The sequence below is a fragment of the Pelobates fuscus genome, chromosome 1 (assembly GCF_036172605.1).
Source record: "Pelobates fuscus isolate aPelFus1 chromosome 1, aPelFus1.pri, whole genome shotgun sequence".
NCBI classification, from domain to species: Eukaryota; Metazoa; Chordata; class Amphibia; order Anura; family Pelobatidae; genus Pelobates; species Pelobates fuscus.
The window spans coordinates 262,614,046-262,639,817 of record NC_086317.1 but is presented as its reverse complement, the minus strand read 5'-3'; the positions used below and the strand labels follow the sequence as shown (position 1 = coordinate 262,639,817).

Genomic DNA, 25,772 nt, shown 5'->3' with positions numbered 1-25,772 from the left:
GAAAGATAAAAATTGACCATTTGTGAGCTGAGGGTGAGGGGTATCAGAGGCACTTGTGACCTGGAGACGGGGTGGAGGGGGTACCTGTGAAGCTTCGGCTAGTACTTTTATACAATATATGGGATACATGTTACCAACTGTTTAAACTTCTCCACCCTCTGCCCGCTGTAGCTATTGAACCGCTGAGTAGTGCAAGTCTCGGTCTGGTAGAAATCACGTCCGGTTGCTGGGTTATCGGATTGGGAGGTGTGCATTGCTGCGATCGACCCCTCCGGGAAAGTCCAACTTTGTGTAAGTATCTGTGTGGGACAGGAGAGCAATACTCCGAGGTATAAGTCCAATAGATGCCAGGGTCGTTGCATAGATGGGTTCTGTGATAAGAGTCCTGTTTAAGGTGTAGGAGGCAGAGGGTAGTCCTTTTATGGCCAGTCTTTGGCGTGTATCCCACCTTGACTATCACTGGGCATCCACAGGGGTGGTCTGTAGGAACCAGCGGGGTAACATTGCGAGGAGCGGAGTAGGTTTGCCATTATATGCTCTATTAGTTGTATTTCTCCTCTCAAGAGCTTCTACGTTGGGTAGAAGCTTCCGTAGAAATGAGCTGGATCTCAGTTGAAGCTGTGGGGAGTGGCATTACGGGCTGTCGGGTTCAGATCTGCAGACATTGTAAGGTAGATTAGCGCCTGGAGGGTTGGCCAGCCTAATTTTGTGGCGTCGCTTGGACGGTGTCTGCCATCGTGGTTGTTGTGGTAGTCATGTAACTGGTTGGGCCTGTTGAGGGCTGTACCAGTCCTGAAGCTGGACGTCAGGGAGACCCAGGGTCTGCGTAAAAATCGATGTGTCGCTTGCTGAGGATAGAGTAGCTGTGGCTCCATTATTGGAGGCCGTGAGAGCCAGAGGGAATCCCCACCGGTATCTAATATTCCTGGAACGTAGCATGTCAGTGAGGGGCCTCATTGCCCTTCTGGCTTGGAGAGTCATCCAGGAGAGGTCTGGAAATATTTGTACCTGTGGCCCATGGAATAGCAGTGGTTGGGAGGTTTGTCTGAGCATACAGAGGATTTCTTCCTTGACTCCATAATAATGAAGCCGGCATATAACATCTATCTCTGCTGAGTTGTTTCTGGGTCGGAGCGCTCTATGTGCCCTGTCAACGAGTATAGGGTCATCACCAGCTTTAATCAGGATAAGATTGAACAGTTCCTGTAGTATACTCCGCAGGTTCTCTTGATCCCGTTCGGGAAGGCCTTTCACTCGAAGATTATTCCGCCTCCCGTGGTTATCTAGGTCATCCAAGGATCTGTACATTGCAGCTAGCTGCACGTTCTGGGCTTCAACTGCGCTCTGTAGTTGATGGACTTGAGATTGGGTAAAATCCTGATCATCTTCCAACGTGGTGACCTTGTATCCCACGTGTTTGATGTCTGTGGCTATGGCGTCCATTTTAACTTAGAACAACACCTCCAGTTTACGAAGCATACTAGCCAGGTCTTGCTTAGAAGGTAGGTTTGCGAACACCGACCTGAAATCTTGATCAATTGTCGGCAATGAGCCTTCGGAGTTCGCTGGGCTGAATGGGGGTGATGTGCCCAAGGGGGATTCCGGTGCCATGTTGGGGCCTGGCGCTTCGGCTTGCTGGTCTGTCGTGTCCTTGAAATACTGTGTCTGTTTGCTTGATGTGTGGGGGGTTGACGAGGAGCGTTTGAGGTGCCCCATGGTGTTTGATGTGCCTGATGTCTAAGGATTGTCCGCTTGTGCTCCCATTCAAGCGACCATGCAGGTCCGCAGTTAGCCATGTCCAGTCTTAAGTAGTAGCCACAAACGCTTGCCAGAGTTAGCGTTCATATTTGTTTTTTGCTTCTTTTTTTTTTTACACAAAAACTGCACTTTTACTGGTGATTTCATTGTTGTGATGAGTTTTACTGTTTGAGACACTCATATTTGTGTTTGGTAAAGTTTCCCGAGTATAACAATACCCCTCATGTACAGGTTTTATGGTGTTTTGGAAAGTTACAGGATCAATATAGGGCTTGCCCATTTCTTTTTTTATTTTTTTTATTCTTTATTTATTTCAAGGCAAGACACCAACAAGTTTAACAGAAGTAAAAGAACGCATTAGTTTACATCCAGACAATAATAGTTTCATAGTAACATAAAACATAAATATGTGCATAAACAAAATAGCAATCAGCAGCAATAAAGTCCATGTAGCGATACACAGCAATTGTGGAAGTCTCTTCATCGGTGGTGACCCGACAGGGTATTTAAATGAAAGATAAGAGAAAACAGAATTGATCCAACCAATCAATTATAGTACGACTTCAGTAGTCGAGCTTAGTTTTTGTGTCTTTTTGTAAGCGCAAACAGTAGCACAGTATCGATGCCCTTGACCCTACAATGAGCCCTATGTATTTCTCATAAATCAAACCACTTCTCTATAGGCTTCAATTCCTATAAGAAAAGCGGGTCTAAATGCTAATGGTAGTCAGAGGAGAGATAAGGTTAGGATGAATGATAGAGGTAACTAAAAACAAAGGAAATAGATAGAAAAAAGGGAGGATAGACATAGGGTATTGGATAAATAGAGGGCATGTGAGAACTGGAAAAGTCGGGAAGGGGGCATTCACGGGATGAGAATCCCGGCCCAGGCGGAGCATGACAAGATGCATCTCCAAATTTATAATAGCATCTCGCTATGGAGCATTACAGTATGTGTGAATCCCCCAGAGGGATCCTTAAAGTCCCCCCAGAAGGGACGGTGATGTGAGTTCCTCGACTGTCGCCTCAAGATAGCATGGAGGGCGGTGTTGTGGGGGAATGAGCCCACCCCGCCCTACTCCTAAGCTCCCACATTGCTATCCATCCAAGGGCCCCAAATCTTTTCAAATTTATTTATGGTGCCCCTGACCTGAGCTGTTAATTTGTCCATTAATGTATCTTTGTTTTTTTTTGTGTGACTGCTGTGAGTGAGTGGCTGCTAAGTTCACCTTATGTAGCAGCTTCTGCTCCGCACCTGACCAGTCGTCCATGGACCTGGCCAGAAAGAACACCCGATGGTCCAGTTTAACATCTCTATCGAAAACGTCCCGCAGCAGTGCCGCGATCCGTTTCCAATATTTTTGTACCTCCGGGCAGTCCCACCACATATGTAGGTAAATTCCCTTCTGCCCGCACCCTCCCCAGCATAAATCTGTTGGAGTTTTGTTCATTCTGCAAAGTTTCACTGGTGTGGTATACCATCGAAACATAATTTTGTAAGCTTGTTCCTGCAGAGAGACACATATAGAGGATGTTGCGGCCGCTCTCCATATTTCTTGCCACTCGATACCCTTCAATACTTCATTGAGCTCCGCCTCCCATTGGTCTATATATGTAAGCTCTCCCCATTCCAGGGTATTTGCACTTAGGTGAGCGTATAGATGAGTAATCAGGCCTCTTGGGAAGTGCTCTCCAATACACATCTTTTCAAAAAAATTTAAGTTGCGTTAGCGCAGCTTTTTTAATCGCGGGGGCATGGGCTTAATCCCTCAATTGGAGATAGTGGGGACGTAATGGAGCCCTGGCTTTCAATTCCTCGAATGTTATAAAGGATCCGCCTTCATAGAGATGGTAGATATGCTGTAAGCCTGCTGTTTCAATACCCCTAAAATCTCTTGCATCCATCCCTGGGAGGAATGATGAATCCATCATGTAAGGGGTTAGTGGAGAAGGGGAAGAGGATAGGCTATATTTTGATGACGTGACGTTTTTTCAAGGAGTTAGAGATAGGTGAGCAATCAACATGGATAGATGGTCTGTTCCTTCGGGACCCACATATAGAATTGCGGGATGTCTGATCCCAGCATCGAGGATTCCAGATCTACCCACCGCCTTTCCTCCGGAGGAGAGTACCATAATGCTATTTGGGTGAGATGGGCCGCCACGTAATGGAAGTATAGGTTTGGCAATCCCAGACCTCCCCTCGCTTTCGCTCTGTAAAGAACATTGCTAGAGACCCTATGATTTTTGTTCTGCCAAATGAATTTTCCAATAGCTTGTTGAAGTGCTCCTAAATTTGACTTAGTTAATCGGACCGGGAGAGCCTGAAAGAGGAACAGTATCCTAGGGATAATATTTATTTTCACAGAGTGAATCCTACCTATCCAAGATATTGGTTTATCAACCCACTTCTCCATGTCCTCCATTAAGGTGCGAATCATGGGTACATAGTTTTGTTGGAATAATTGGTCGGCGTCAGCCGTCAACCTAACACCCAAATATATCTGTGCAGTGTATTGAGTTTATGTGCTTTCAATCTATATTTCACACGTGCTTGTCAGTATGACATGAATTTTCGGCTGCTGATCTCACCCTGCTACTGATCTTGTGCGCGTTCCAGATGTTGCTTAGCAACAGTTTGGAATGCTGTGTCTATCTTCTCTGGGTGCCCCTGTCTGCTCGGCACTCCCACGTGCAAGCTGAACGCGGCTGCTGTACTCCACACACATGAGGCTGGTGAGTTTATGTTTTATTATGTATATATATATATATGAGCTTGAATCATGTTGTCTGTGTTTTTACCATCCTGATGAAAGCCCAAATATGGGGCTGAAATGTTGATTTGATTTATTTTGAACATTAAAAGTTAAGTTTTAGTGATATTTACAAGTCCCTGAGTGCGGTCATTCTCTGTTTTTCTATGCTATTTGCCTGACCAGCACCGGGCACGTTATTTACCTATTCCAGGAGTGCAATCTATTTTTTTTTTTTTTATATTCTTTATTTTTGTGGGTACAGCACAATAAAACAATACCACGTGTTATACTCGTAATTTCATAACATAAACCATATCGCTCTGTAACAATTGTGACACATGGGTGGGGACTACCCGGTTTTAAATTTTTTGGGCCTAGGTAACCCTTTATCGCCCTATCTATAGCGCTTTGACACTAGTATGGCAAGGGAGGTTGCATCTGTCTAGCTTTAAGCGCCTGTAGGCTTGGTGTCGGGGTATATCTCTCTGCGAGAGCTAAGGCACCTCTAGGTTTGGGTGTGTTGCGCGTGGGACCTAAGTCAGGAATGTGTGTCATAGCCAGGCATGGCTATCCAGGTTATAAGCTGTGAGTGCTGCAGTGAGTTGACGGTTGGTTTATAAGCTAATTTGCGCACTCTATGGGCATGTGGCGGGGGAGGGGTGGCTTAGCATATAGGAGTATTCGGTTGCTTATGGAGCTATTGTTGTGGGGACATGGGAAGAGCACAATTTATAAACTAACATATGCATAAAGTAGAAAAGGAAACAATATGAACTGCATAGGAGAAAATAGACTTATAACGGGTCAAGTGTCTCTCCTGTTGGCTGCAACAGATGAAAGGTTTGTAAGTCCTGTTCAGCTGCTGTCTTGTCAGGTCGGTGGGGCAGTGGACCTCTGAACCTCTCCTCTTGGGACGAAGGGAGTGATCTCCGCCACAGTCCACGATGGACGATTTGTCGCTTGTGTCGTTAGTGCTGGGAGGCCAAGTGCCTGCAGGAAGGCCGGTATGTCGGATGCGTGTGAGAGCTTATGTGTCTTGCCCGCCTTTTCTGCCTGGAGACGATGTGGGCCCCACTTGTAGGGGATGGCGTGTTCCTGGAGTACCTGAGTGGCTGGACGGAGGGATTTCCGCCACAACATGGTGTGTTTTGAAAAGTCCCTGTAAAATGCCAGTTGTGCCCCCTCAAATGCTACTCTGGGGGAGCCCCTCGCAGCCCCCATGAGCAGTCCTCTGTCAGAGTCCCGCACAAACTTGATCAATACGTCGCTGGCTCCTTCGCGTGGCGTGGAGGCTGCTCTGGTGAGTCTGTAGCAAGAGTCTATCGTGACCAATTTTGCCTGTCGCGGTGTCAATAGCGTGGCCGTAAGTCGCCGGCAATAGTGCGGCAATTCAGAGCCGGTGATTGTCTCCGGTACTCCTCGGACCCTTAGGTTCCTTGCCCTATTCCGGTCTTCCATGTTAGCCAGTTGGATTTGTTGGTCCGCATATTGCTTGCGAAGGGAGCACAGCGCTGCGTCCGTGGCGCTTTGCGCTAGCTTGGTGTCCCCCAGGCCTACCTCCACTTGTGCCACTTTGTTGGTGAGTGTAGTCACCTCTGCTCGCACCAGTGCCATGTCCGCTTGGAACATGGCCTGAATTCCTGAGGTACCTGTAGTGCTCTGTTAGGTATTGCAGGCTCTGCATAGTAGCTGTCCTCGTCCGAGGATTGTGTGGTATAAGTTTCAGGCGCCATTTTGGAACTTGCAGGCCGCGAGGCCGCGCGGAGAAAAGCTCCGATATCTCCGGATCCCATGCCCGGATCGGCTTTCTGCTTTTTGCTCTTTTTCCCCATAGTGTGGGGTTGTCGTGTGTCGGCTTAAGAGCCCGGTGTGATCGCGGATTGCGGCACCGGGTGGGTTAATTCCGATGTCCCGCACAGAGCTATTGAACAGTGCGGCCGGTGAGCTCGGGTGCTGGCTCCGCCCCCCCGAGTGCAATCTATTTTAATGAATAATAAAGTCTTGAATTTTAACTGGAGACCGTGAGTGCAGCTTTCTCTACTTTATATATATATATATATATATATATATATATATATATATATATATATATATATATATATATATATATATATATATATATATATATATATATATATATAAAGTAGAGAAAGCTGCACTCACGGTCTCCAGTTAAAATTCAAGACTTTATTATTCATTAAAATAGATAGACGTTTCAGTCCCAATAGACGTTTCAGTCCCACATTCGAACTTTCCTCAGGATCAAACATAACATGCAAGTGTAACAATATTCAAATATATAGGTAAGTAACAAGTGAACATAAATGAACATAAAATCACCCCAGGTGCTGTGAACCACCATCGGTGTCCCCGAGTCCTGGGCGCATGCATACAAAAGCTCCTCTCTATTTAATAGCATTTTGCCTTCCTTTTTGTGAAAGAGAGGGGGCGACCGAGGCAAAATGCTATTGAATAGAGAGACCTATTGGCTCCACGAACTGGGCACTTTATCTCCAGGGGGACTCAATGAACCCATTCCCTTTTATTCCTTTTTGTGAAACGAAGCGATAAGATAATCGTTAGCTGCTGGCAGCTCTATAGACTCCTATTGTGGCCAAGTGATCATGGTGATCACGTGGCCCTGGAGGACCGGAGCTGCAGCAGGGGGACTGCTGGGCTCTCTGGCAGTCCCTCCCGACCGGGATCGCCGCATATCTCCGGTCCAGGTAAGTAAATGGGTCTGATTTGCCGCTAACGTACCAGGTAGTCCGAGGTCATTAACGACCGCTTTTTGTCGGACGTACCTGGTACGTCCAAAGTCGGGAAGGGGTGGGAGGTTATTTAGTAACTCCAATGGCCATAAGATGTAAGCCAGACCTGCCACGTCACGGCAAACCTTTTAGGTGGGTCCTACACTAACAATTCACCATGCTTCCTTTAGCTTTGGCAAGAAACCTCTACTGAGACAGAGAGGGGTATTTTTTCTAAACCTCTACAAACGTATTAACTCTTAATAGGGAACACATGGGATGGGTGGCAGAAAAATAAGTCCTGAGCTCAAACTCCCACTACTGTACCACTTACAGTTTACTAGAGCTAATGATCAGCTCCAGATGTATGTGCTTAAAGGACCACTATAGTGCCAGGAAAACAAACTTGTTTTCCTGGCACTATAGTATTAATAGGTCCCCCCCCACCCTCATGGCCTCCATCCCGCCAGGCTAAAGGGGGAAAAAGGGGTTAAACACTCTCCTTTCTCCAGCGCCGGGCTCCCTCGGCGCTGGGGACTCTCCTCATCCTTCGGACTTCATCGGCTGAATGCGCAATGCTTTCCTATGGACGCTGGCGTCTTCTCACTGTGAAAATCACAGTGAGAAGCGCCTCTAGCGGCTGTCAATGAGACAGCCACTAGAGGCTGGATTAACCCATATGTCAACATAGAAGTTTCTCTAAAACTGCTATGTTTACAGCAGGCAGGGTTAACACTTGAGGGACCTGGCACCCAGACCACTTTATTGAGCTGAAGTGGTCTGGGTGCCTATAGTGGTCCTTTAAGCGGTATAATCCCCGCCTGTGGATGTGTTGCTGATCCCGGACCTCTGCAGGAAGGTTCTCCAGGTCTATCAGTCACTCTTGGTGCCAGGTGTTCAGGAGTTTTCTACTTCAATGTGCAGGGAAGAAACCAGTATATAGGATAAAATTAAATCATAATATAGTGTTTTCTGTATAGCTGAGAAAAAAATAATAAAAGGAAGTATACTCACATAAGGAAAGCAAAAGCATGTTTTGCTCAATCCTATATAGCTTAAGTGGTATCTTCCCCACCACAGAAATAAAATTCTTTATCCTCCGTATTAAATCCTCAAGGATAATATCAGGAAGGACCAAGTAGAAAAATAGTTTTATTTAAGACAAAAATAATAAAACCAATATACAACATAAAAAAAAAATTAAAAAAAATAACGCATTTCACAAGATAGGGCTTTTTCATCAGTCTCCAAAGATACTACACTATATTTAGTTTTTATCTTCTTGGCTTCACATGGCTTTGAGGACACTCTGAAGGCGCTGCTTCCCTACATCTCTTTGCACTCAAAATAGGCAACGTAGACAGAAAATGTGACTTTAACACAATTAGAGGTTGCGGTAAGGGATTTAGTCTATGGCAAAGGAAAATATTGTCTTTTACAGAAAGAACAATAAGGATGTGGAAATCTCTGGTGGAAGTGGTGGTTTTATCAGAATCTTAAAGGATCACTATAGGGTCAGGAACACAAACATGTATTCCTGACCCTATAGTGTTAAAACCACCATCTAGCCCCCCTAGGCCCCTCATGCCTCCATAGATATAGCAAAATCTTACTGTATTCAAGCCTGAAGCTGTAACTCTGCAGGCTGTTTGCCTCAGAAAAACAAGCAGTCTGCTGACATCATCAGAAGTGGTAGTCTGATCCAATCACAATGCTTCCCCATAGGATTGGCTGAGACTGACAAAGAGGCAGATCGGGGCAGAGCCAGCATGATTCAAACACAGCATTGGTCAATGAGTATCTCCTCGTAGAGATGAATTGAATCAATGAATCTCTATGAGGAAAGTTCAGTGTCTGCATGCAGAGGGAGGAGACACTGCATGTTTGGATGCATTTTAGGTAGCCATGACCCAGGAAGGATCTCTAACAGCCATCTAAGGAGTTGCCAGTGAAGTTATCACTAGGCTGCAATGTAAACATTGCATTTTCTCTGAAAAGACAGTGTTTTCAGCAAAAAGCCTGAAAGTAATGATTCTATTCACCAGAACAAATTCAATAAGCTGTAGTTGTTCTGGTGACTATAATGTCCCTTTAAACAAGTGGATGAATACATGCAAAAACATAATATTCAGGGATATAATTTTTAATTGGTGGGGGTAACAGCTTTTTGATACGAGGAGAGATCTGTCTGCAATTCTATGGTCAAGAAGGAAGTCGTCAGTATGTTTCAAATGTAAAAAGCATTTCAACCTGGGTTTGCCTTCTTTTGAATAAAAACAAACAAAACAGATGTGAGAAAGACTGAACTTGAAGAAAGAATATATCTTTTAACCCCTTAAGGACACAACTTCTGGAATAAAAGGGAATCATGACGGAATATATCCGTCATCTGTCCTTAAGGGGTTACGGCTACATAACTATGTAACAATGACTGTACTTAAAACCCCCAAAAATAAAGAACTACCCTTAATCACTACACTAGGACCTAACCCTCAAAATATTCCAAAACATATTTTTTAAAAAAGTGTGAAGAGATTCAAATGTATTATTGTTTTCTATGTTTGTTTCAACACTAAGAGGTTGCCTTTTACTTGTCCACAATATATCAGCAAAAACACTTTAATTCTCTTATTACTATGATGGGAATTACTCTGATATATGCAATCAATCTCAAAGAGAGTCTGCCTCATAGAACTGCTATCAGTGATTCAACAAGAGATACAGAATGTTATTATGTGATTAGAAAGTTATAATATTGTGAACACAGAATAAGAAAAAAGTTTATCATGCATGATAGCTGTATGTAGAGGAAAGCTAATAACTATTATGGTCAACAGACCCCAATCGTCCAAATTTTAAATTATGTTCTAATTAAAAAAAACCTTTCCATACAGCTCAACTAACAATCTAAATTATTCCCTAATTATGTGTAAAAAAGGTGGAGGGGGAGCTTAGGAAGATACGCTATTTAAAATTGCATTCAATAGAGTTATATGGAAGACCAACAATGTCATCTAGAGGGAATACATATTGAGTGAGATGATCACTGCTCCACATATAGCAAGCTACAGAGGACATCATTAAGGGGATTTAAATGGTCAAATTCCATACATATACTGCAAACTCTGAACTCTGAGCTGGTATAGCAGTAGACACTGCAGATGGGACAAAGTCAAGGTATGGTAGGAAAACACTGTTGTAACTCAATTTTATATAGATGTAAACAGCAGCTTCCCATAGGCCACACTTCCTACAGGCCCCTTATAGTGACAAACGTAATTCTATTTCTGTACTTTATCATTCTGTATCCCATATTATAATATGCCTTACAGAATGTCACAATGGTTATGGTACTAAGACTTCCATAGATATCATACCATTTACATTTGCCTGCTTCTTTTGATGATCGCATAGCTTCCTTGTCATCATCTTTGTGGGCTGTAAGCAGATGTTAGGATCTGGATAAACATCTGGGTGTGGTGGATTTAAACTGACGGTGGCACAGTTTTTGGACTCAGTAATATTCTGAAATAAAAGAATACAATTAGAAACAGGAAAAGCAAAATATTTTCAATTTACAACAATAACCAATATTGAGTAACATTAAATGAATAGTAGGATAGCTTATAAAGGGTGTTAGTGTTATTATAATTAGGGCCCCCACCCATCACCCATGAATGGGACAGAGAAAGGGGACACTAGATCCTCCTCCATCAATATTATAGTAGCTGATAACGGAGTAACACAGAGTACGAAGCATTTGAGACCATAAATGGTTAACTAAATGTGGGAAGAATTGTAAAATTCACTTTCAGTTCCCAAAATTTTTCACTTTAGTGAATAACCCTGAATATATTTGCTTGTGTGGTCTCACCTTCTAGTAAAATGGTTATTAAAGAGATAACATGAGACCACACATGTAAAAAGTGTACATCATTAAAAGGATACTCCACTGCCAAATATTTTTTTTTAAATCACTGTTTAGTAGATATACCCCAAGTGAAACCGTGCATGCATTTAGTTATGTATTTGTTTCATTGGAGGTATATCTAAAATCAGCTTGCAAAACCAGCAGTTCTCTTGTTTGCTACCTTTGCAAGCTCTCCCTTTCTAATCCCACACAGTCTTTCTGTTGCTGTCCAATCACAGAGTTCTCAAAACAGCTCAATGAGAAGTCTTTGTAAGTCAAGCGCTCTGGGCAATTGATGCCTTTGCTGCATTGAGCTAACAAAACCAGGAAGTAACATTACCTGCTGTCTGCTTGAAAACTAAGGAAGGTAATTTACAGAAGTGTCAATTTTTATTGAAATCTTTTTGCAAAATGAATAGAGGACACACTCTTCACACATTTCAGCAAGCTAATGCTGTTTAGGTGTCTGGACTGACCCTTTAAACATTTCAAGAACTAGAGATAACATTTAACTCACTAAAGGGACACACAATACACTAAAACTAATAAAGCGTATTTTTTTGACAGTGGAAGGAATGGGTGCTGCCCCTCTAGTTGTTGCACATCTGATTTCAAATGGATGGACAAAAACTGAGTCTCACTTAGGGCCGGCGCAACCGTTAGGCGAACTAGGCATTTGCCTAGGATGTTTCCGGGTGGGCTGCCTTACCCTCTTGAGCTGCCCCCAGTGCCGGGCCGATCCTCAAGGCGCGTCACAGGGGGGCCGGGAGGTGGTCATCTGGCCACCTCATGGCGCCCCCGAAGCTGTATAAGTTAAGGCAGAGCAGGCATCTGCTTACCTTTATGGCAGGTGCCTGCTCTGCCAAAAAATGCTGGTGACCTATCCTAAGGAGAGGGGGAAGGAGAAGCCAGACGGCGAGGGAGGCTGTTCTTGCAGCCTCTCCCTCCTCCCTGCCAGGAGCCGGAATTTGCCGTCATTCCGGCCCCGGCATACTAAACAGCGTGCTGGAGAAGTGAGAAGCTTACTGGACCCCAGGAAGGTAGGGAGGCTGGATGTCTGAGTCTGTGGTAAGTGAGTGTGAGTGTTTGACTGTCAGTGAGTATGTGTGCCTGTCAGTGAGGGAGTGTATGTATGTCAGTGAGTGTTTGCCTGTGTGTGTGTGTCTGTCAGTGAGTGAGTGTATGTATTTCAGTGGATGGCAGATGGTGAAAGAGGTTGCTGGACTGGCAGAGGATAGATGTCAGAGGATGAATGGCAGAGGGTGAAAGGGGTGGCTAGGGTGTTCCTCACCTGACTCTCCGGCTGCCTCACACAGATAGGCAGTGAGTGAGTGTATGTATGTCAGGGAGTGTCTGCCTGTGTGTGTGTCTGTCAGTGAGTGAGTGTATTTATGTCAGTGAATGTCTATCTGTCTGTGTCTGTCAGTGAGTGTATGTTTCTCAGTGAGTGTGTGTCTGTCTGTCTGTCAGTGAGTGTCTGTCTGTCAGTGAGTGTGTGTGTCAGTCAATCGGTGTCTGTGTGTGTGTTTGTGTTAGTAATTGAGTGGGTGTATGTCTGTCAGTGAGTGTCTGCCTGTGTGTGTCTGTCTGTCTGTCAGTGAGTGAGTGTCTGTCAGTGAGTGTATATGTGTGTCAGTGAGTGGGTGTGTCTGCCAGTGTGTGTCTGTCAGCGAGTGAGTGGCATTAGGGGGTGGCAAAATGGATCTTTGCTTAGGGTTTGTAACAGTTTATCAGGGAGTTGGAGCCCAGTTGCAGGAGATGGCACAAGGAGAAGGCAAAAACCAAAACACAGTACAGATAAAGGGTTAATCCAAAGGCAGGGCCAGACGAGAAGCATAAGTCAGGGCTGGCAGGGTGGTATCGTAGTCAGTAAGGCAGGCAAAAGTCAGAGTCCAGGAACTCAATCAGCAGAGTTACAAAGATCCATCAGGAAACACCAAACAAACAAAATGACCAGATACCAGGTCTCAGGCAGAGCTGGTTTTAACACCGTGACAGAACCCCCCACAAAGAGAAACCTCCGGGGCGAACAGACAGTTGCAGAAAAACAACAAACAAAGGAAGGAAGTTATTTTTCAAGTATTTTCTTCAGTCGGATAATAAAGAGCAAATTAATGTCGCCTTTTCTTCTTTTTATCTCGGGTATGTATGCCTGATTCGAATAACTCAAGGTCTTCTTTTCTGATGATAGAGCCAATGGCCTTAAGAAACCGTTCAAAGACCTCAGACCCCAGATATGAGATTTAAAAAGAAGGAGGGAACGCGGAAGAGATGAACTTCGATTGAGAAAGCCTGAGGAGAGGGTGAAACGCGTCTCGAGGAGATTTTCAGCATAAGGACATTGTTTTTATTGTTTTGTAATTTATATGTGTAATTTTTAATACTTAAATACATTGATCAATTGGATCTTTTTTAGTCCAGACCTGCTCCTAACTTCAACTACTTTTAAAGAAGGTATAGCACCCTTAGTGGGTAACAAACTGTCTAAACCAGAGCCAGGTACAATTTGGCTCTGGAAAAGGTGAGCAATATACCATTTGGGGCATTGATTTGTCCTGATTTTTTCTAAACATACTTCACTAGAAAAATATTTTTCTGTGTTTTCTTCTGAGCACTCAAGAAAGAAAGCAAAGAGGGAAGGCGTTTCCCAATATACACCAAGGCTAACGTGATTTGAGCCAGTCCTCCACTTGGCTCTTCACTTGTGAGTGTGAATTGTATAAATGTATTGTACAGACATGTATAATATCTGACATACTCCACCATTGGAAAATATTTTCCCCTTTTTTTGCATATGTAAATCTTCATTGGATGACCTGATCCCCGTAAGTTTAGGGGTAAGTATTACCCAGCGCTCCACGTAAGGGATTTTGTAGTGGGTGTTCTTTTTTCACTAATCCTCTCTCAAACTCCCTAACGCCATTTTTTATCTTCTAATCTGGTGGACTTGAGAGATCCACATAAGAGTGTTGTAGCAGCTATTTACATTATACATGATTATTACTCTGTATACTTTTCACACAGATTACCTTTGTCACATTTATGTACATTTATGTAAATGTACAGACATGTATAATATCTGACATACTCCACCATTGGAAAATATTTTCCCCTTTTTTTGCATATGTAAATCTTCATTGGATGACCTGATACCCCTAAGTTTAGGGGTAAGTATTACCCAGCGCTCCACGTAAGGGATTTTGTAGTGGGTGTTCTTTTTTCACTAATCCTCTCTCAAACTCCCTAACGCCATTTTTTATCTTCTAATCTGGTGGACTTGAGAGATCCACATAAGAGTGTTGTAGCAGCTATTTACATTATACATGATTATTACTCTGTATACTTTTCACACAGATTACCTTTGTCACATTTATGTATTCCTGACACTACCACCACCACCGCCACACCGACCCCGGCACACTACCCGTTTCGTTGCTTCTGATGGCACCAGCGAAGTAAACAAAGCTTACGGACCCTGTTCCGTACCGCCAAAAAAGACAGAGCGTAGCCTACATAAGATGGTGATGACGGCCCGCAGGCCTCGCAGGGAGATGAACCGCACGAGGAGCAGGAACAAGAAGCGAGCCACTGCACTGATGCACCTGTGACGGCTCTATGCTATGCTCCAGGAATTTCGGGTGTCGCTCCAATCCGATTTTAAAACGGTTACTGGCGAGCTGAGGAAAGACATCAACGACCTAGGTCAGCGAACTAACTGCCTAGAGCCCCGCTCTGATGAATTGTGCACAGAACAAAATGACCTGGCAGAAACTGTGCACCATCTAGTTATGGAACACCAACAACTCAAGAGGAAAATGGCAGACATAGAGGACAGATCCCGGAGAAACAATGTCCGCTTCAGGGGGATCCCGGAATCGGTCACACGGGAGGCACTACCTGCTTACCTGCTCAGGCTGTGCAAAGCCCTCTCAGCAACCACGTGAAACACGAATGGATCATGGACAGAGCACACCGGCTCCCGCGACCACCAAGACTGGCCCAAGACACTCCAAGGGATACGGTCGTGAGGTTCCACTACTTCCGGACGAAGGAAGCGCTACTCACTGCGGCTTGAAAGCTGCCAAAGTTACCGGACCTCTACGAGACAATCCAACTGTACGCGGATGTCTCTGCACTCACTATGGCCCGCAGGAGAGAGTTCACCATGGTAACGAAAATGCTCAGAAACAACAACATACCTTACAGATGGGGATATCCCACGAAGATTCTCGTGTGGAAGAATGGAAAGAACTATACGGCAGAGGAACCAGAAGTGGGCATGCGACTACTAGCAGAATGTAGCCTGTTACCGTACAAAGCACCCGCAGAACCGGCCGCAAAGTCACCGAGACGGCTCCAAGAAGACTGGCAAATGGCGGGATCGCCAAACAAAGCCAGAAAGAACTAACCGACCGTACCGCCATCCGCACAGCGGGTCCTGGACTGACACACCACGCATATCATTTCATAAGCAATAGTTGTTATGCTGCATGGGCATAGGCCAAGATGGGGGATCTTCCTCGTGTCCTCGTTTTAACCGGACACTTATTAAGCCTGACAGGCCATTAATTCCCTTTTCTAAACAATTGCTATTATATGATGTTAGCATAGACCCAGTTGAAGTAACCCTTGTCGTCCCCTGGTTCAACGGAATACACACATAGACGGCCACTATTATTGATTGTCGGTGACCGCTGGCTGAATGGGCACACTTAGGCACTCCCCACAGTAAATGCCGAGAACAATCTCGCTCTGCCGACCACAAACCACCCAGGGCCCGGATGCCTAGACCCAGCTTGGGCGCCGCCGCCGCTGGCACAGGCCGTAGCACCTTTACTAATAACCCTTACCACTCAGAAGGGCCTAGCAAAGCACCCACCCCACTACCAGGCAGTGCACGCTGGCAAGATAATTCCACGCAGTGGGGGGCTCGGGTGGGCAGGCAAGACAATCCTGTTTATAATGCTGCAGTGCACAATAACCCGGGCACAACAAGGGGAAAGTACAATCCTTTATAGTGCAATACTAGGTAATAGCTCTCTCATGATGTTAAATGTATATACAGTTGCAAGAAAAAGTATGTGAACCCTTTGGAATGATATGGATTTCTGCACAAATTGGTCATAAAATGTGATCTGATCATCATCTAAGTCACAACAATAGACAATCACAGTCTGCTTAAACTAATAACACACAAAGAATGAAATGTTGCCATGTTTTTATTGAATCATTATATGACAGAATAATTGATTCACATTACAGAAAAGTTAAGTGAGCATACTGACAAACTGTATGGCAAATTAGAAACTGAATTGTGAGTCACGCTGTACATACAGAAATGTTAATTTTACGTACAATTTAACCAATATGAAATAACACAACGAGAAAGCGAAGCGTAGTTGATGCAATGTTACTGGTTAATGCATCAAATAAATGAATAATTAGGTACCCCAGTGAGCAAGTGTGAACAAGCTCGACAATTTAATGCGGGTAAGTTGATATCCGTGTATATAGAGTTATCGTTCTAGACTATGCAAGGAGTGGCATGTGTTTATAATTAGAGTCGGTGCAGTCGGTGAACCACATGGGCAAGGGGAGGGAAGGGAGGGAGAGGAAGGCGGTATTTGTATTAGGGCCTATGTAGGCACTGCGCTGGTGGCCAGAAAGTGAAGCCATGGCTTCCAAATTTTGGTGAAGGTTTGGAAGTTTTTCGTTTGTGCATAGGTTATTTCTTCCATTTGTCTGATTTCGTCTACCTTACTTATCCACTCTCTGATAGAGGGGGTCTGCATGCGTTTCCAGTATTTAGGTATGAGCTGCGACGCAGCCATTATTAAGTAACTGAACAGTGAGGTTTTGTCTTTTCCTAAACCTGGAGGGGATAAGGAGAATAAGTAGTGTTGCGGGGTGAGCGGGATGGACGCACCTAGTATCGTTTGTGTCATGGCTTTTATTCTCTTCCAATAAGTTGCTATTTGTGGACAAAGCCACCATATGTGGGCATGATGAGCTAACTCGTGATTACATCTCCAACAAGTCTGCAGGTTTAAACTGTGGATTTGTCGAATCTTAGCTGGGGTGTAGTGCCAACGTGTAATCCGCTTATAATTGCCTTCTTGAGCTGTAGTAGATGTAGTGGAATTATGTGCATTTAGAAAAATAGTTCTCCACTCTTTTTGAGATATATCTAACTGGAGTTCCTCCATCCATTTACCCGTGCAAGAGGGCAATGCTAGTTCCTTAGATTTCCTTATTAGCTTATACATAGTGGACAATACTTTTTTTGTGATTGTGTGATCAGAGCAAATTTGTTTGAAGTCTGTCATTGATCTGTTCTCTAATTGTAGGAGATTGGCCTTTTTCAGAAAGTGGGTCAGTTGGGCGTATTGTAACTGTTGGTTACCAGTTGGAGTTTTATTGGGAACCAGTTGTGTTAGGTTTTTAATTCTATTGTTGTTTACTAAAATGTCTTTAAGTTGCAGGACCTTACCAGTATGATAGAGGTCATATGTATTACCTGATTGCCCTCTTTGGAAGTCTGGGTTGTGCGTGATAGGATAGAGGGGGGAGGGGTGTGGGGCGATCGTTGAAGTCCTGGTAAGTTTGTGCCAGGTCTGAAGAGTGGGCCTAATTGTGGGGTGGTTTTCAATTGTGAGTTGGCGTTGGGCTGGGTTTGTGAATAGCCAAGGTCGTACTTTTAAGGGTATCGTGGACGAAGCATTTTCAATCTGCACCCAATGTAATTTGGGGTTGGTCAGCGACCAATCGTATATTCGGACAAGGTGTGTTGCCTTGTGGTATGTTTCAAGATCAGGGAGGTTGATTCCCCCTCTCTCCCTAGGGTTACTCAGTGTAGAGAGGGCTATACGTGGGTGTTTGTTAGCCCAGATGAAGTTGTTGATCAAGGTTTTGACCGCTTTAAAAAATTTGTTCGGTATCGCGATAGGCAATGTTTGGAGTCGGTATAACAATCGTGGCAGGGTATTCATTTTAATTATATTAGTTCTGCAGAACCAACCAAAACACGGCCTCTGCCAGGAGTGTAGATCTGAGGCGATGGACTTCAGCAGGGGAGGAAAGTTCAGTTCGAAGATGTCATTTAAGTTAGACGGTATGTATACTCCTAAGTATTTAAGTGAGCGGGAAGCCCAAGAGAAATGAAAGTTTCACGTAATAATCTATTCTGGGAGGCAGGGGAGCATATGGACATTAATTCACATTTAGACAAGTTGGCTTGGAAGTTGGAAACTTTACCATAAATCTCCATTTCCGTAAGGATGTGTGGTAGAGTGGTAAGAGGGTCAGAAATGGTGAACAGAAGGTCATCCGCAAACGCCGGGACCTTGTATTCGTGGTTCGCAATCTGGACTCCATGGATGTGGTTGTTGTCTCTGATCCCTTGTAAAAAGGGTTCTAGAACTAGGACGAACAAGAGAGGGGAAAGGGGACACCCCTGTCTAGTACCGTTCGTGATTGTAACTGGGTGAGAGAGTTGGCCATTAATGCGAATTCTAGCCGTGGGGACCGAGTAGATGGCAGACAACCAAGTCTGCCATCGGGGGCCAAAACCTAAGTGTTTCATTGTGTGCTTAAGCAGCGCCCAACTGACCCTATCCTAGCTACCAGACTAAAACCCTTTCTTCCACTCCTCATACATCAAGATCAAGCGGGATTCATCCCAGGTAGAGAGGCTAAACACAACACAACGAAAACCATAAACCTCATACATTGGGCACAAAAACACAAAGTTAGTAGTGCCCTGCTGGCCATAGACGCTGAAAAAGCGTTTGATAGGGTCATTTTTTTATATTTATATGTTTTATATATATATATACATATATACATATATATATATATATATATATATATATATATATATATTTATTTTTTGCCCCCCCTACCTGCTTCTTACCTGGCCAGGCAGGGGGGATACGACAATCCCTGGTGGTTCAGTGGCATATACTGTGTATTGAGCAGTGGGGGGTCCGGCAGCAAGCTGTTACTTACCTCCCAGCAGCTCCCTTCAGCTCCCCTGTGTAAATCTCACGTCTGCGTGCTGCGCGGAGCGTTGCCATGGTAACCTGTGGCAACGTTCTGCGGCTGCGGGACTCGCGAGATTTGACATGGGAGCTGAAGGAGCTGCTGGGAGGTAAGTAACTGCTTGCTGCGGGCCCCCCAGGACCGCCGGGCTTGTAATGAGCCTGGCGGTCCTGTTATGTATTATCGGCAATATCGGTATCTATATTGGTCAATATCGATATTGCCGAAAATACCGAATATCGGCCGATAATATCGGTAAAACCGATAATCGGTCGATCCCTAATTTAAATTCCTCTGAACTCAGAAAATGTAACCAAGTATCAGCTCCATTAGTTTATCTTCCAAACCCTCCTCACAACTCCTACTCACAACTCACAACTCCTACTAATGTTCTGCTATGATGAAACCATGCAAAACCACCTTTGCTAGCACTGCATTTATATGTAATCTGGTCATTACATTGTGCTTTCATCCTCATCCCACATATTATGTCTCTCGCTGATTGTGACCGTATTAAAATGTAGGGATAACACATATAGACTAGTGGCACAATAATTACTACAATGAGCTATATTAGCTATGGTATTCCTTTAACTAATGACACTATCACAAACTAACAAAAGTACAAAACTGAGATATTTTCGTGTTTTGTTTTTTTTTAAATAGAATTGCATTGCCAGGTTTGAATTATTTTTAAGCAGGATTTAAAATATTACCTTAAAATCATTTTTCAGCAAACAGCGAATATCCTGTAGGTTCATTACACGATCCTTTGACTTTGCCTGAATTCCAGTGCTAACTATCTCATTGTAAGGTCTAGTAAGTCTAAGATCGGCCACTAAGTAATGATGTGAAACAACAGCCTCTTTAATAGCCATTCCGTCCAATCCATTCCAGGGAAGTGTGTCTAGAGTTAATAAAGTATAACCATATAGAACAGTTATCATATTATGGACACATTAAACATATTATTTTTTTTAACTTAATTACATATTTCTATGGTGCTATCATTTCAACATTTCACAATGACACTGCCACAAACACCATTCCCATCATTCAATCAATTCCCTCCTTATCCATTCCCTTTTTGGTGTAGAAGATTTTGTCTAAGGCAAATTAAAAGTTTTTTTTTTTTTTTTTTACTGTAAGAACAATAAGGATGTGGAATTCTCTGCCTGAAGAAGTGGTTTTATCAGAGTCCATACAGATGTTCAAACAGCAACTAGATGCATACTTGCAAAAACAGAATATTCAAGGATATAATTTTTCAATGTAGGGTAACAGCTACTTGATCCAATGATAAATCTGACTGCCATTCTGGGGTCAAGAGGGATTTTTTTTTCCCTAGGCAGTTGCAAAATTGGAAGTGCTTCAAACTGTTTTTTTTTTTTTTTTTTGCCTTCTTTTGGATCAACAGCAAAAAACAAATGTGAGGAAGGCTGAACTTGATGGACGCAAGTCTCTTTTCAGCTATGTAACTATGAACAACAAGGTACCTTTCCCTTGCACAGTAGTGCTTTAGAAATGGATATATATTTACCCAGAGCTCTCCCCCCTTGCTATAGACCTCAATGGCACACTGTACTAGAATATGTCTATTAACATAAGGCATTATGAGTGACAACAGAGGTGAATTACAACAAAATTATATAAAATCAAAATCTGTAATACATTAAAGTGTTTCATCTCTTTAACCCCTTAAGGACACATGACGTGTGAGACACGTCATGATTCCCTTTTATTCCAGAAGTTTGGTCCTTAAGGGGTTAAGGCTTTAACAAAGTGTTACAGGGTATAAGGACCTTATCAGTTTAAATAGCAGGTGCCAAATTGTGATAAAAACGGCCATGTGACTTTATAGTCCCATGACTGTCTCTTAATGTACTTTTTAACATTTGGACTATCCTTTGCTGCTGCTTATTGCTTGTATACCATATTATTGGTGGGGATTTTAATTTGTTCTCATATCCTCATGCAATGGTATGCACTAACCCAGTGGTAGTCAACCTTTTTCTACCTACCGCCCACTAATGCATCTTTCTTGATGGAAAAATGTCCTTACCGCCCACCAGTTTTCGCGCAAGTGCACAATATTTTTTTAGAAAGGAGGGTGTTTTTAAAAAAAAAAAAGAAATGTACGTACATTTATCTTTTTATTTCTACTTTATGCATGTTTATAATGTTTTTAACTTTATAAAGTTTAATGAGAAAACAATAAAGTAAATTGAAATTACCTTTACTAGTGATTAAATGAGATCCTTGAAGTTGATGCTGCGAGACTAAATATTTGATATCTGGTTCGATTTTTGTAAGGAACAAACGAATGTCTCCTCTTTCGGTGATATTCAGACGACTTCTCTGTTTGCTCATAATATGATTTATCATCTGTGCGTCAGCTCCCCTGCTCTCCCTCCTCAATTCCCCATCCCATCTTTTTTTTCTCCTTTTTTCTATTTTTTAACCTTCCTTATCCTGTATATATATAGCAAATGCCCAGTAGGAAGACTGAGCTAGGTAGCCCACTTAATATTACTTACTACAGCCCGTTATAACAGACAGGCACACATACATACAGACACACACACACACACAAGACACACATACATACAAAGACACATACATACAGACAGGCACACATACAAACAGACACACACACAAGACACACATACATACAAACAGACAGGCACACATACATACAGACACACACATACGACATACATACAAAGACACATACATACAAAGACACACATACATACAAAGACACGTACACACACAACACATACATACAAAGACAAGACACACATACATACACACATATATACAAACACACACACAAGACATACATACAAAGACACACACATACATACAAAGAAACATGCATACATACATACAGACACATACATACAGATAGACACACAAGACATACATACAGAGACACATATACATACAGACAGACACACACACTTTGTTAGAAGTAAAGAACGGTGCTTCTCTAACATATGGGCATCTCTGCATAATAACTTTGCTTATGGCGACTATATCTCCCTCACGAATCTGTTATCAATCTCGCTACCCCTTTCCTTTAACCCCTTAAGGACCAAACTTCTGGAATAAAAGGGAATCATGACATGTCACACATGTCATGTGTCCTTAAGGGGTTAAGTATGTACATTCTGTATCACCCACAGACCTAGTGCGGTCTGTTTTAATCTTTATCACTATCTCTTTGTGTCTGACTGGTGGCAGGGAGCTTCCCCAGCATACAGCATTGGGTGCTGGCTGAGGATGATTGCTCCAAGAATCCTGCAACATATGAATAGCCAATCAGTGAGAATGTAGTATGTTCCAGCCGTTGCTTAGCAACGCTGGAACGCAGACAACGTGAGAACCAATCTGTGTATCGGCTGGGCGATCAGATCTGCTTTCCTCTCGTGCATTTTGGCGGTTTCAGACATAGACACACTTGTTGATGGTGAGCACTTAATTTTTCTGTATATATATTATGCTTGTAATGTATGTTATGTTATATTTGCCATCCTGAAGAAGGCTCCAGATGTGAGCCGAAACGTTGATGTTCATTTTATTAGTTTGAATGTGAATTAAAAGTTATATTTTATTTATACTACAAAGACCCTGGAGTGCATTCCATTGTTGGATATATATATATATATAGATATATATATATATATATATATTTATTTATTTAAAATCTATGTGCATATTTATGCAATATTTTTACATAATTAAGTAATTTTATTGATTGCAATTTGGAGGACCGGCCTTACAACCCAGGCCAAAAGTCCAGAGAATTTAATTTGCTAGCACTATATTTAACCCTGTAGCTTTCTAAGGCACCCTAAAACCCGTACATGGGGGGTACTGTTTTACTCGGTAGACTTCACTGAACACAAATATTAATTTTCAAAACAGTAAAACATATCACAGCGATAATATTGTCAGTGAAAGTGAAATGTTTTACATTATTTACACAGAAACAGCACTTTCACTGGTGATATTATTGTTGTAATCTGTTTTACTGTTTTGAAACACTAATATTTGTGTTCAGCGAAGACTCCCAAGTATAACAGTATCCCCCATGTAAAGGTTGTATAGTGTTTTTGAAAGTTACAGGGTCAAATATAAGGCCGTTTTTTCACATATAAATTTGCCAGATTGGTTATGTTGCCTTTGAGAGTGTATGGTAGCCCAAGAATGAGAATTACCCCCATGCTTGCATACCATTTGCAAGAGAAGAAAACACAAGGTATTGCAAATGGGGTATGTTCAGTCTTTTTCAGTAGCCACTTAGTCACAAACAGTGGCTAAAGTTAGTGTTCATAATTGTTTTTTGCATTTTTAACACACAAACAAGTATTAATGCTAACTTTGGCCAGTGTTTGTGACTAAGTGGATACTAAAAAACACTTGACATACCCCATATTGAATACCCAGGGTTGTCTACTTTAAAAAAATATGTACATGTGAGGTGTCACTATTGATACATTTTAAAAATATATATTTTGAAACAGCAATGTCCTACTTGTACTTATAGCCCTATATAACTTGCAAAAAAAAACTAAGAACATGTTAACATTGGGTATTTCTAAACTCAGGACATAATTTAGAAACTATTTAGCGTCTGTGTTTTTTGGCGGTTGTAGATGCGTAACAGATTTTGGGGGTCAAAGTTAGAAAAGGTCTGTTTTTCTTTTCTTTTTTCATCATACTTTATAAAAAGAAATTATAGTAAATTATAAGATATGATGTAAATAATGGTATCTCTAGAAAGACCATTTAATGGCGAGAAAAATTGTATATAATATGTGTGGGTACAGTAAATGAGTAAGAGGAAAATTACAGCTAAATACCAGTCAATAAAAAATAAAATTGTACCCACCATTCAAAGTAAAAACCTAGCAAGTGTCCTTCCTTTAAAGGATCACTATAGGGTCAGTAACAAAAACATGTATTCCTGACGCTATAGTGTTAAAACCACCATCTAGCCCCCCTGGGCCCCTCATGCCTCCATAAATATAGTAAAGATCTTACTGTATTCAAGCCTGAAGCTGTAACTCTGCAGGCTGTTAGACTCAGAAAAACAAGCAGTCTGCTGACATCATCAGAAGTGGAGGTAGATCAGGCGCAGAGCCAGCATGATTCACAGCCCTGGCTAATCAGCATCTCCTCATAGAGATGAATTGAATCAATGAATCTCTATGAGGAAAGTTCAGTGTCTGCATGCAGAGGGAGGAGATACTTAATGTTTGGATGCATTTTAGGCAGCCATTACCCAGGAAGGATCTCTAACAGCCATCTGAGGAGTGGCCAGTGAAGTTATCACTAGGCTGTAATGTAAACACTACTTTTTCTCTAAAAAAACAGTGTTTACAGCAAAATTCCTGAAGGTAATGATTCAACTCACCAGAACAAATTCAGTAAGCTGTAGCTGTTCTGGTGACCATAGTGTCCCTTTAAGTATACTTGTAATTAGGTGAGGCATTAAAGTATACTAAAAGCTAGTGCTGACCCAAGTTACAAGATTTGCAATTTCTACAAATCTCATGCCCCTCATGCCTCCATAAATATAGTAAAACATCTTACTGTATTCAAGCCTGAAGCTGTAAATCTGCATGCTGTTAGACTCAGAAAAACAAGCAGTCTGCTGACATGTGGTAGCCTGATCCAATCACAGTGCTTCCCCATAGAATTGTCTGAGACTGACAAAGAGGCAGATCAGGGGCAGAGCCAGCATGATTCAGACACAGCCCTGGCCAATCAGCATCTCCTCATAGAGATGAATTGAATCAATGAATCTCTATGAGGAAAGTTCAGTGTCTACATGCAGAGGGATGAGATACTGAATCACAGGATGATGTGCACAGTGCTGCCCTGTGCTCTGCTGACAGCAGATATGAGTGGATGGAGGCATATTATGCCTCCATCAACTCAGAAGTCCCTCTGGTTCACTCTGAGTTACTGCAACTGGAGTTCCTAGCTTTCAATGCAAACACTGTATTTTCTCAGAAAATACAGTGTTTACATGAGAAAGGCTGCAGGGAGCTATAGTTCTCACCTGAACAACCTCATTAAGCCGAAGTTGTTCAGGTGACTATAGTGTCCCTTTAACAGATGAGCAATGGGGTCTTCCAAGCCACCTGGTAATAATTCAGCATCATCCAAACACAGCTTGGGTTTGATTTAAATAAAGTCAATGTAAATCACTAGTCATTAATACTATATTTAAATCATAATTAAATGCAAAGTAAAAATATGTATTCTAGCTAATTGTTATAATTTTAACATTTGCAACCACATGAAGATGTCATATTTAGAATAATCGCTTTTCAGATTAGTTTAACATTGTAATTATTGAAATTAAACAATTCACAGTTTAATAGATTAACAACTCATATTTGGAGAACAACTTCAATTGTTTTATTGAACTAAATCAATAATGAGATATAGCATTCACATTCTTGTGTTAACTGAAGTGGTTAAACAAATATTTATAATGTAAACTGCGTTGGTTTGCCCTGTGAAAAAGTGCATGCCATCTCT

General features: G+C 42.4%; 1 protein-coding gene across 1 annotated transcript in view; it reads right to left on the bottom strand.

Annotated features, from left to right (window-relative positions):
• Positions 1 to 25,772, bottom strand: part of TEX14 (testis expressed 14, intercellular bridge forming factor) — a 318,249-nt gene that overhangs the window by 235,025 nt on the left and 57,452 nt on the right. The window contains exons 11-12 of the mRNA XM_063425432.1: positions 19,931 to 20,121; positions 10,642 to 10,789 (exon numbers count right to left, since the gene is read on the bottom strand). Of these exons, the coding sequence (XP_063281502.1) occupies positions 10,642 to 10,789; positions 19,931 to 20,121 (339 nt within the window). The remainder of the gene's footprint in view (positions 1 to 10,641; positions 10,790 to 19,930; positions 20,122 to 25,772) is intronic.